General features: G+C 33.7%; 1 protein-coding gene across 2 annotated transcripts in view; it reads right to left on the reverse strand.

Moving 5' to 3' along the window:
* The window catches only part of LOC126891823 (uncharacterized), a 55,841-nt gene that overhangs the window by 17,918 nt on the left and 24,395 nt on the right, over nucleotides 1-13,528 (reverse strand). Inside the window, exons 2-3 of one of the 2 annotated variants that reach the window (XM_050661101.1) lie at nucleotides 4,699-4,845; nucleotides 1,807-1,902 (exon numbers count right to left, since the gene is read on the reverse strand). In XM_050661101.1, the coding sequence (XP_050517058.1) occupies nucleotides 1,807-1,902; nucleotides 4,699-4,842 (240 nt within the window). In that variant the 5' untranslated portion in view covers nucleotides 4,843-4,845. The remainder of the gene's footprint in view (nucleotides 1-1,806; nucleotides 1,903-4,698; nucleotides 4,846-13,528) is intronic. The other variant, XM_050661102.1, reaches the window with a different exon arrangement.

Consider the following 13,528-nt stretch of genomic DNA (forward strand, 5'->3'; position numbering starts at 1 on the left):
TCATTATTGGTCTGATGACTGTTTGGTAAATTCTGCCTTTCATCTCTTTTCGGATATTTTTATTTCTCCATATTGTGTCATTCAAGCAACCTGCGGCTCTGTTTGTCTATTCACTTGACCTTCTACTTCTGTTTTGAGCTTTCCGCAGCTAGATAGTGTGATGCCTAGATATTTAACCCTTAACTGATCCGGCGTCGTCTGACAGACGATTCAATAATTTTGATTATTTTTTATTGGAAATTGGCACCGCCCACAGGCAAGTCGTTCTATCTAATCCTTAAACTATTGGAGCTTGACAAGTGGGTGTATTTGAGACAAGTTTCTCAGACGACGCCGGACCGTTGGTGTCACATTTTTGTGTTCATACTTGGAGTTCAAGAAGAACAAGAGGATGTTCTTATTTTAGAAAAACGCTAGATTTGCAGTTTATGTCCTTGTAGAAAGCGCAGGATGACAAAATACCTGTGCTTGCGTTGCAAAATGCCTGTTTGTTTGGGATGTACAAAACCACTACCTATGTAAAAATTGCATATAAAATAGGTAAAGTTTGACTGATGCTGGAAACAAACATTTTTGATCGATTTTTATTTTACCTAGTTTTTTGTTTAGTGTGCAGTTTGAACATCTATCCCAGCAGTACATTTTGTTTTTCATGTTGTTTTTTATATTTTTTTTTATTTACTTTACAAAACTATGTACTTTTTCACAAATATTTGTGCGGATTTCAGTTTTATTTTAATATTTTTTTCTTAACCCAAATAACGCCCAAATCTAATACGTTCACTTTTATATAAACATATCAAGGTATGATTGTAACATTTATTTATATAAAAAAATTATTATTGAGTGTTGTTTGGCTTTCTTAAAAACAGTAGCTTCGCAGACGACGCGGGACCAGTTACGCTACTGCTACAGTACCGGACCAGTTAAGGGTTAAACTCCATCACTTATTCTATTATCTGACCTTCCAGCTCCAATTTACGTCTTATTTGATTTGCTGTTATAACCACGCATTATGTCTTTTTTTGGGAAAATGAACATGTTAAATTTTCTGGCGGTTTTAGTAAATTGGTGCAGCATACGTTGTAAGTCATCTTCACTTTGAGAGATTAGTATTGCATCGTCTGCATAACAGATTAATTTAAGTTGTTTTATTTCCCATTTGGTATCCTTTTTTAGTCCTCATTTTTTTTTATTATTTTATCCATGATCAGGTTGAACAATAAAGAACTTAGCGAGTCTTATCCCATTGTCAGCTTCAATTGGGTCAGTTAGTTCATCCTCTACTTTTGCTTTTATTGTGTTGGTCTGGTAGATGTTTTCGATCTCAACTCTTCTATTAACTAAATACATATTCCGTTTTAATCCTTATTTTCCAATGTTAATTTTTCATGTATGTATTTCAATCCTATTCCCATTTACCTGCCTAGTACCTGCCAACTACAACACTTCAAAAATTTTAAGTGTTTTTTGAATTTATAGTGATTTTTGAGTTATGCCAATCGATTGTTTTCTTATTTACAATCATACATTTCATTTCATTTTTTACGATTTTAATTAATTACCAGCTTTTCGAATATTTCCTACATAAACACAATAATATGCGTGGGCAATTTTAACAATTACCTACATAGATATACGGTTTAAACAATACAAATTTTTGATGCTATTTTTACAATTATTATCATGTGGGTATACTAACTATGTAGATAATATTAATAAATATAATGTATGTGATTACAGTTTTTACACGTTTTGCAACCACATACATAAGTATATCGAGACCTGTTTTACCTACACACTTACATGTAAATCTAGAAATTCAGAATCACTATCCAAATCACAGCTTAAATTTTTCAGAAGTGGCACACAGGCACCTCTCTGAGCATCAACATGAGAATTCTGAGGAGAAAAAACATATAGTTAATACATTTTAAATGACGTAGAGGAATGTTAGTAACAAATGTATTGGAATGTTTATCTTTTTTATACATAAACAAAATTGAAAAATAACTTCACGTAATGAAAGACATATCAAGAAAATGCGTTTTTTCATTTTAAATTTATAATATATTATTTCCATTTATCTGGATTTTCCAATGTTTTGTTGTTTTCTGCACATGAGTATTATCCTATACGAAATTAAATAATAAGTTACGACTAATTTTTTGCTTCTACTTACAGTAGGTAGGTATACTTAGAATAGGCAATATGTATAAATATTTTTACTTGAAAAAGAAGACTGTCTTCCTGTTTTCTGTAGACTCTGTTTCAAGGGCGGATCCAGGACCGATTTTCGGGAGGGGCCACCAACTTTTTTGAAGAGGGGTACCGGGGAGTAATTTTTAAAAACTAGGGTTACAATGATGAGTTTTAAGGCACTTTTCACACACTTCTGAGTGCCATAAAGACATTTAAAATTTATCGTTACTAAAGTATTAATAAAGTCAGTACCGATTCCTACACATGTCTTCGGATCCAAGTGCAGTTCTTTCAATAAGTTTAATACTTATTTTTCCCAATGCTTGTACTGTCAGGCCTTGTTCTTCTCCTCTTTGTTAATTTTCACTAATTATTTTTGTTCTCATAAGCGTCAGTCAACTTGACAAAGTCTTCACGAATGTTGTTATTGTGTATGTATCTCAAATTTAAAGAAAGCTGTTCTACGTGGAATACGTCGGTCGTTTCTTTAAATATGACAGAGTAATAATTTGCACTCTGAACCTGATTCATTATTTGTTCAATTATTTCTTCATCACAACATGTTATCAATAACTGATTTTGACTGGTGCTACTAATTTATGTTGCTCGGGAATATGCTGTGGATAGGTGTTGTTTAAGTCTTATCTTTTGATGCGACTTTAAACCTGAACAATTCCCCTCATTACTAATTCCAGCATCTTCGTCCAGAAGCAGAAGGCCATCATCACGATCGCCTCTTAGAGGAATATTTTGTCGACCTAAAGAACACTATAGACTCCACTATTTGTCGTTCTTTCTCTATTTTCTTATATCTGTTTAGACCTCTGAGAGTCTATCTAGTTACTGACTGACTTTTGCGGGTTGCGATAACTTTGTAGAAAATATAGCCCAACCTGAACGCACTCCTTGTGATATGATGTTTTTTCATGGGTGTGCATGGCTCCGTCTTTGCACATAATTTTGGCGAAAGAAGCTGAAGGTTTCGTGACAAGGCTTTGGGCTGTCATCCATTTATTCTGACCATATTTTTCATTAGAAAAATAAAACGCAGTACGTGAAGAACAATCCCTTTTGCATGTGCGGAAGTACTAACTAATTCCTTTGTTCCAAGTGCTGGTGACCCAAGTAACGTTAATTTCGTTTTTATTCTTTGTGTGTACAGAATATGGAAATTGATACGATTCTGATGGCTGTCAAGGTCGTTCTAACATTTTGATTGACAAAACATCCTGTCATTCTTGAAGTTTCCGTTACTGCTTGTGCTAAATTTTAGTCCAGAAGACATAATATGTACCCCTGTTTTGTACATATACATGTGTTTGAAACTAAAAACATTTGTACGGCAAATATTTAATTTTATATATTTTTTTAAATTCTCGGAGGGGGCCATGGCCCCCTCCCTGGATCCGCCCTTGCTCTGTTTCCAAAAGTTATTTTCAGGTTTTTCCGTTCATCCATACACCTTTATTTTTTATTACTGGGAACATCCGTAATATACTAGGAATGCTAAGTTTATTCGGCCTACACTCACATGATTCAGTACTCGTTTAGCTACCGCGAGAGTGACACTTCAGTTTTTTATGTAACCCGCCATCCTAGTGTAGGAAGGAAGATCACTAGATTCCACAGCCCCGCGCGCTGCTGGAGAGAGAAAAGAAGCAGATTGCATCAAAGGTAGATTGTATCAAAGTAGTTAGTAGTAGGTAGTTTGCATTCTTAACCCATTCTCTGTAGAACTTCTTCATTGGTAACTTTGTTTTGCAGGAAATACAAAGTTTATACATTGTAAATCGTGATTTGGGAGTCCTCCTCGTACCATTCAACGTGTCTTGGTTTGCTTATTTCTAGTGCATCTTTATTGTGACTTTAATATAGGTACTTACTTCTGCTGCCCTTGAGACAAGCGTCTGCAGACATATAAAATGAATAATAATGGGGACAGTATACCTCTTTGTCGCACACCTCTTTTTATTTTTAGGTTTCTGTTAAATGATCTCAACTCTAAAAGCTACAGTTTGTTGGTATAATATTAGATATTGTTTATTATACGGCCGTCTCTCCTGTCTAGACCAAATGATTTTAGTGTGTCCATCAGTGCGTAATGTATTGTTCTATCGAACGCTTTTTGATAATCAATGAAGCACACATTGTATATCACAATGAACGTCTGTAAACGTATCTACATCGTGTTAAGTGTCCCGTTCTGTTTGATTTGTTGAGACCTGTTGCTTCTTTCGATTTTCTTTTTGTGGGGGTTGAACGAATCGTATCTACGATTGATGAATGCTCAAACTGTGATTGGAGGCTCAATCTTCATTGAGTTCAAAACTATATTTTTCTTAACGCATTTTCAAGAAATGTCTTCTAAGTAAAAAAACTTACTTAACGAGACTAATTTGGATTAATTGATATAAATTCAAAAAAAATTATTTATTTTAAATATAAACCATCCAATACAAAAACATATGCCTCTTAATTTTTTGGTTCAGTACTTACTTGCAATGGTAAAGTTAATAAATCTTCAGTCTCATTAGCTTCTTCAAAAAAGGCTGTTGAAGAAGAAGGTCCACGGCGGAGTATTTGCCAGTGGCGTTGCATAGCGTCAAGTTTTGCTTCTTCTTGCATGTTTTGGGAAAGCATTTTCTGAAAATAAAAAAAGAAAAATTATTTTTTGTCGCTTACAAGTACAGTTGTTGCAAAGGATAAAGACATAATAGAATATTCTTAACATATTAGTACTGATGATAGCCCAGTCGGGATAGCATTTGACCTTGCATTAGGAGCTGCCCCAAATTTTATTTTTCTAATCTTTAGGGAGGGTCAATATTAGCAAAAATTTTAAATCTCGACTGAATTCCGCCGTTGCGTTAGCCGCCATCTTGATTTTAAACGAGAACCGTTTTTGCTCAATATCTCCGCCATTTTCAATTTTTTGACAAAAAGTGTAGAAACTGAAATTGTTGCAAATACGATTTTCTATAATTTCATATATTATAATTTTTTTCGTGCGGTCGATATTTTCCTAGTTATGAGGGGAAAATAGTGACAGTTGTAGCCTAATTATTAAATTATTAAATTATCTCGTTTATTATTAGTTTTACAACAAATATATACCTACACAAAAATGAAGAGAATTAAATTTTGTATAATTTTGATGCCGTACATTTTTTTGATAAAATCAATATTTAAGGTAGTACGTATGTGGTAACGGTGAGAGCGTAAGACCTGATTGATTTTGTAGCAATTGTTTTTGTTCAATATCTCCGCCATTTTCAACTTTTCGACAAAAAGTGTAAGAACTGAAATTGTTGCAATTACGATTTACTAATATTTTTCGAGAGAACCAGTGGCGGGTCTATAAGGGGGGGGATGGGAAAATTCCCCCCAACAGGGTCCAAAATTAAAAAAAAAATTGATGAAACATCACGATATATTAGCTGATATAAAACTTAAAATATCGACAGACAAATTCAACCAATAAAACCCGCTAGTTATTAAATTAAAGGAACTTAATGCATATAATGTATTTTTATGTCTTTTATATATTTAGTTTGGTTGATGTTTCATTGGAAGTTTCAAAAATTGTATAAAATATAATTCTCTTTATTTTTGTTTATGTACAATTATGTCGTAAAGTTAATAATAAATGAGACAATTCAATAATTATGCTTCCCCTCCGCTTCCATTATTTTCCCCCTTAACTCGGAGAATATTGATCGTATAAAAGAATTGTGCCAAAAAAATTGTAGGAAATTGCATTTTCAACAATTTTCTTTCCCACCATTTATGTCGAAAAGTTGAAAATGGCGGAGATATTAAGCAACAACAGTTCTCATTTAAAATCAATATGGCGGCTAATGCAACCGCGGAATTCAGTCGAGATTTTAAATTTACACTACTATTGATCTCTCCTAAAGGATAGAATTATAAAATTTGGGGCAGCTCGGAAACAAAATTTAATTCAATAATTATGCTCCCCCCACCACTTTTTACTATTTCCCATGTAACTCGGAAAATATCAACCGCATGAAAAAAATTGTTAAAAAGAAATTGTAGGAAATTATATTTTGAACAATTTTAGTTGAAAATGGCGTAGATATTGAACAAAAACAATTGCTATAAAATCAATCCGGTCTTACGCTCGCGCCATTACCGCATACGTACTACCTTAAATATTAAATTTAGCAAAAAAATGAAAGAGACCAAAATTGTGTAGAATTTAATTCTCTTCATTTTTGTATAGGTACATATTTGTTGTAAAACTAATAATAAACGAGTTAATTCAATAATTATGCTCCAACTCTCACTATTTTCCCCTCATAACTCGGAAAATATCGACCGCACGAAAAAAATTATAATAAATGAAATTATAGAAAATCGCATTTTCAACAATTTCAGTTTCTACACTTTTTGTCAAAAAATTGAAAATGGCGGAGATATTGAGCAAAAACGGTTCTCGTTTAAAATCAAGATGGCGGCTAACGCAACGGTGGAATTCAGTCGAGATTTTAAATTTATACTAATATTGACCCTCCCTAAAGATCAGAAAAATAAAATTTGGGGCAGCTCCTAATGCAAGGTTAGACCTGTTATTCGTTTAACCCGACTGGACTATGATTAATTTTACAGAAAACAGTACTAAACAGCTCACAAATATTGGATTAGAACTTGTCTCATCACCAAAGTGTTCTCAAAATCACTTTTTTTATATATACGGCGACCACGATTTTCCAAAAACTATTTAACTATTCAACCGATCCTTCTGAAATTGTAACCAAGTATTTGTCACAAACTTGAGTATCGCATGAACTAAAACTCTTCTTCGATAGTACGTATCGCATCGCATGAACTAAAACAACGCTACAATTTTAATTTTTTCTACTTTTTTCGGTTGACACACTGCCAAAAATTGCAAAAAAATCTTTGTGAATTTTATGGTTCAGATAATTCATCATCATTCAACTCGGATCTATCCACTGCTGAATATAGGTTTCCCTCAGTCTTTTCCATGCGGTTTGCATCCAATTTTTGTCGATCCGTTTTGTCATCAGACCATCTTGTTGGCGGACGACCTCTACTCCGATATGCTTCTTGTCTTGGTCTCCAGTGTCTTATTCGCTGTGTCCATCTGTTATCCGATATTCTAGCTATGCACAATTCTTTCTATGGCATCTGTCATCGGTCACTCATGTTCTCCGTCTAATTTTCTTGTTCGTAATTCGATCCCTACGAGAAATGCTTAACATTGAGCGTTTCATGGCTCTTTGAGCTAACACAAATTTTATTAAGATGAAATAAAATTTGAAATAAAATTCAGATAATTCCTTAGATTAAATCATGGTCGCCATGGTCACAGGAAATCCATAATTTTGAATAATTCATAAGATCTTAAAAATTAATAAGACAATTTTTTTGGATATTTAGAGTAGGTACATTTATTCAGCCAAAAAAATGTAGAACTTTATGTGTAGGTACACAATAAATTCCAAAATAAATAGTTTTTCTCGAAATTGGCATGATAAAAGTGCCTTAATTCTGCTTAAAATCCGCTGTACAGATTTGCCATAAATTATTATGTCTTAAGCCATATAAGTTTCTTAACTGTTTTGTAAAAAAGTGTTTCAAAACATTGTTAGCAGAATCTTTATTGCAGTCTCCTATTGTCATATGACTTATGACTGATTGTCATAAACCATATTTCAAGTAAGCTGAATAATTCTATTCAAACAATTTGGCAAATATTTATGACATCTACCACGAAATGTTTACCTGTGTCATGGTAACTACTTTGACACAGGTAAATATTCATCAAGGTTGAGTAGAAATATCAGAACAAACTTTTTTCAAAATTTTGGGTCTTGTGAGTTATGTAAACATTTAATAATATTTTATTATAGGTACATATATTATCGTATGAGTAAATTCAAATTTTTGCTAAAAATAAAATCAATACATATGGTTGCCAACATTGTGTAAACAAATGAGAGTGTACAAAATGGATTAAAATTTTATTTACACACATACGCAGTTTAAATGTTTACCTTTTCAAAAATAGCCCCATGATATAAATAAAAATTATTGAGCTAAAAAACGTGGCTTCATTTTATCCGTAAAATACTCGCTTGGCTTCTTAAAAGAAGCGCCAAGCGGTTTTTATTTGCAATATCTTTTTTATTTATTTTCGTGCAGACTTATTCTATGTATTCCTCAAAAAAAAATCATAGTGGACAACATAAATAATACCACAGTATTAATCACATAATTTATCACATGATTAGAGTACGAAGGGAACCATTCTCGTTGGAACTTTACCGCGCTGAGCAGATGGGACGTGAATTATAAATTGTAAAATTCCCTCATCTTCCTTAGTCTCAGCATCCGTTATGGCTTGCAACTTGTAGGAGCCTCGGAGGTGTTACCAGAGAAGGTTCCCATTGTTTTCAGTCTGGTAGGGTGTAGAGTAACATTTTTGGATGTTGTTTTATATGCTATTAGATTGAAAACTTAGTTTTTTTGCTAGCAGTTGCCGCTAGGGCATCCCTGCCATTTCGTTCGTTGCAATCCGTGACTGCACGCACGGGGTTTGTCCTAGTTGGGTCAGAGAGAGCAGCATATGTGCCTCCTGATGAGAGACTACTAAGTTTCGAAACCGGTAGAGGTGCTTGCTGCACTCTCTGATTGAACTGGGATGCGCTTGTAGTTTCGTGTTGCAACGAAATTGAAAATGGTTATTCATTTTTGACATAATTTATTATTTTTAAAAAATATAAACAAATAAATGAAATAATGCATGAGTTGGCGTTTCAGGGGCGCCATGCAGGTTAATAAGAAATAAATAATTACACTTTTATAAACAAGAACTTGTTATAATAAATAATATCACGTTTTTATTATGTATAGGACAAAATATAAAAAAGTGTTATAAAAACAATTATTTTTCAAATCAAAACGTCAATTTTAAAAACAAAAAGGATTTCCGATAGCGGGAATCTAACCCGCTTTGCGTTTGATCGTGTCCAACATCACAAGTTAATGCAGATCCTCAAGAAGCTTGATATAGACCAAAAAGACATAAGATGCATTGAAAACTTGTACTGGTATCAGGCAGCACAATTAAAAATAGACAATTCTATATCCAAATCCATACATATAAGAAGGGCCTGTTCGGCAGGGATGTGTGCTTTCCCCTCTTTTATATAACATTTATTCGGAAGCCATATTTCAAGAGTCTTTGGAAGATGCAGAGATGGGAATCAAAGTGAATGGAGTATTAATCAACAACATACGATATGCTGATGATGCTGTCTTAATTTGCGACAACATAGCAGATCTTCAACAACTTGTCACTATAATCGGAGAATACAGTAAGCGAATGGGATTAGAGATTAATACCAAAAAGACCAAATTCATGATCATCTCCAGAAACTTGGATGCATTTGAAAACTCCACCATAACACTGAATACTAAGTCCATTGAGAGAGTGAGCAAATTCAAATACCTAGGAACGTGGCTTTTTGAAGACTGGGCATCGGACAGGGAAGTAAAATGTGGCATTGAGCAAGCTCGACAAGCTTTCGTAAAATTCAGGAAGGTACTGAGCTGCTCAGAGTTCGACCTTACACTGAGACTAAGGTTTACTAAATGCTACGTGTGGTCGGTGCTGCTATATGGCATAGAGGGCTGGACACTCAAAACGAGGGATATAAACAGATTAGAAGCCTTCGAAATGTGGTTTTATCGCCGTATCCTAAAGATACCATGGACGGCGAAAGTCACAAATGTGGATGTCCTTAAAAGAATCAACCAAGAACGTCAGCTTTTCGAAAACATCAAGAAAAGAAAAACGGCGTATTTGGGTCACATCATGCGAAACGAAAAATACCAGTTCCTTCAACTTATAATCCAGGGTAAAATTGAAGGCAAGAGAGGAATAGGACGCAAGAAAATGTCCTGGCTCCGAAACATAAGGCAATGGACAGGGATTACCGACATACAATCACTGATACACATTGCAAGAAACAGAGAGTTAATGGAAAATGTGATCGCCAACATCCATTAGTGGATTTGCATTTGAAGAAGAGAAGAAGAATCTAACCCGAGGTTCTTGGGCGAAAGGTATCAAGTATCCTAGCCACTAGACCATATTGGGTGTTAAGTATGGAGATAAATACTTGGCATATAAGTTCTAGTGCAACAGTAATAAAATTACTATGACTTTTTGGAATAATAAAACTCAATGCGTCCATGTAAAAGCCGTTGAATATTGAATTGTCTGGGCTAAGCTGGAGCTTAAGATTTGTTGGTGCCACCAGGCCTAAAATAAACGAACCTATTTGTGTAAATGTATCAGTTTTTTATAATAGTAACAAGTTAGGAAGAGGAAGAGTATTATATACAACGAAGTATTTTAAGGTACCGTATGAAAAGACTTTTAATATGTACCAAAAAAAAAGTTAAAAAAAAACATTTTTATAACCAAAAGGCGTTTTGCAGAGTTACTGTTATTTTTAACTTATAAAAACAATTAGAATAACTTTTAAACTATTACTGGTAGATGGAATATTTTTCAAATTTGAAAATAGGCTATAATTAATAAAATTGGTAAAGATAAGATACTCATTATATTTCGATTACTTCATCCATTGAGACCAAAAATGAAACGAAATAATATGTTTAACTTTTTTATATATTGAAGGTTTTATAGGTCAGAAAAAAAGAGATAAGATACAAACCAGTATGTTTGTTGTAAGTAATTTTAATAGATAAAATATTGTGGATTATGAACCGAAAGACAATATCAACCTGACTAGGCAAAAAGTTCTGCCTAGAATACAGAAAACAATAATAGAATAATAGAATAGAAGAATAGAGAACACAATAATAGAGGAGAGACAAAATGTTTAAAATAATGATTATAATATATTATGTCAATGATAATAGCAAAGAATAGGCTGTTAAATATAGACAAGGCGAAAACGGCGGGTTCGTTGGGAAAAATAGTCCCATGAGATTTTTTTTGCATAATCGCATTCGTGAGACACCCCAGAATAAGGTTCAAGAAGTCGCCCACGCGAAAAGTGGTCCAATTTTTTTTTAACATTTTTTTAAATCAAATTGCAAAAATCAATATTTTTGGCCCGGACAATTTTTTTTAGGGTTTTTGGACCATTCTGGACAAAAAAGGTCTCTCATAATTTTTCTGTTAAGTTGATCTTTTTCGAGTAATAAGCAATTTAAAATTTGAAAAACGCGAAAATTGCCATTTTCAAGGCTTAATAATTCTGTTAAAAATTATTACTATGAAAGTCAGAAAGTGACTAAATCAAAGTTTAAAGCCCCCGCTACATGATCCTGAAGAAACCTGTGTCATTAATTTATTACTTAGCTGTTATTTTTAATTAATAATAATGAGCGGTTAGATCGTATTGACGCGGCTGTAAATGTGAGTGCGAGTAAGATGCACAAATGGACTGCCGGAATAGGGCTTTTCATTCAGTCATTTGTTTCGAGCTTCTGTCATATTTCGTATAATCCGTGTATATTAATACTATACACAGATTATACAACATATGACAGAAGCTCGAAACAAATGACAATCGATGAAAAGCCCTATGGCATTTCTCTCGCACTCAGCATTTACGGCCGCCTAACACGTGCATGGCGCTCATTATTATTACTTAAAAATAACAGCTTAGTAATAAAATAATGACAAAAATTTCTTCAGGATCTTGTACGCGGGGCTTTAAACTTTGATTTAGTCACTTTCTGGCTTTCATAATAATAACTTTTTACCGAGTTATTAAGCCTTGAAAATAGCCATTTCCGCGTTTTTCAAATTTTAAATTGCTTATAACTCGAAAACGATCAACTTTAGAGAAAAAATATAACAGACCTTTTTTGTCCAGAATGGTAAAAAAAATCTAAAAAAAATTGTGGGGGCCAAAAATATTGATTAAAAAAAATTGTTAAAAAAATTTGGACCACTTTTTTTTTATTTTTTTTATTTTAAACCACTCAATTTTCGCGTGGCCGACTTCTTGAACCTTATTCTGGGAACCACGAATGTGATTGTGCAAAAAAATCTCATGGGAATATTTTTCCCAACGAACCCGCCGTTTTCGCCTTCTCTAATAAGTTTTGCGGTTCGATAAGAGAGCTTTTATTCAATTTTTTTATTAAATTATTATTTTTGGAATGTTTAAATTAATGTGATTTTTATCTCAAACATGTAGGTATCATATGAGTTGCACAAATTACTTAAAATAATTTGGTATCTACCGTTAAAAAACTCTAATGCAATAATTGGTCTATTAATTATGCAAAAAAAGATTCAAACGGTTCATGGCTTTACCGTACGTCGGTACATCAATAAAAACAATACCTTATCAGTTTCACTTTCATTTGTTATATTTTTAGTATGTGTCATGATTCAAGCAATATTATAGTAGAGGATCCGATATAAGGATCGATTTGCACCGATCTGTTTAACACTTTAACTGCCAGGTAAATTCAGAGTAAATTTTGTACCGGGTCTTATGGACCAAAATATTTTTTTCATCTTAATTACTGTATTTGTGTTTGTTTTTAGCAAAAATCATAAAATCAGTTTTGTTTTTTGGGTATTTTTGTAAAAATTCTGTGTCCTCATTTGGTGCACGCGGCCTGCGATTGTGAAATTGTTCCTAATGTCTAGTTGCAGGCCATGAGTACCACAGATGGACACTTAGGCTACGGCTCCACGGGCGGGAAATTGACGCTAGCAGTAGCAGTAAAATGAACTTAAGGTTCCGCGGAACGGAATAGGGATAGCCGAACTGTACCGACTACAGGACTTATGCGTAGTCGGTTCAGTTCGGCTATTCCCATTCCGTTCCGCGGAACCTTAAGTTCATTTTACTGCTACTGCTAGCGTCAATTTCCCGCCCGTGGAGCCGTAGCCTTAAGGTCAAATAGTCCGTTATCTTAGGGAAGGTCCTAAAAGAAAACCTGCAGCCATTGTCGAGTACAATAACGCAAAAGCATTTGTGAACATGTCAGATCAAAAGACAGCTTACTCAAACTGCTTACGAAAGTCTGTCAAATGGTACAGAAAAGTGGCATTTGAGATGATTACTGATACTTCACTGGTGAATACTCTAATTATTTTCAATAACATCAACCAAAGCAAAATGTCAGTTACAAAATTTAAAGAAAATGTGTACATGCAACTTCTTCAAAGTAGTTATCTACTTCTTCCTGTACAAGTTTAAGCCAAACATGAACTTACTCAACATGCTTTGAACTAAAGAGGCAGATGCACGATTTGTTACAAAAAAAACTCTGAACT

The sequence above is a fragment of the Diabrotica virgifera genome, chromosome 9 (assembly GCF_917563875.1).
Source record: "Diabrotica virgifera virgifera chromosome 9, PGI_DIABVI_V3a".
NCBI classification, from domain to species: domain Eukaryota; kingdom Metazoa; phylum Arthropoda; class Insecta; order Coleoptera; family Chrysomelidae; genus Diabrotica; species Diabrotica virgifera.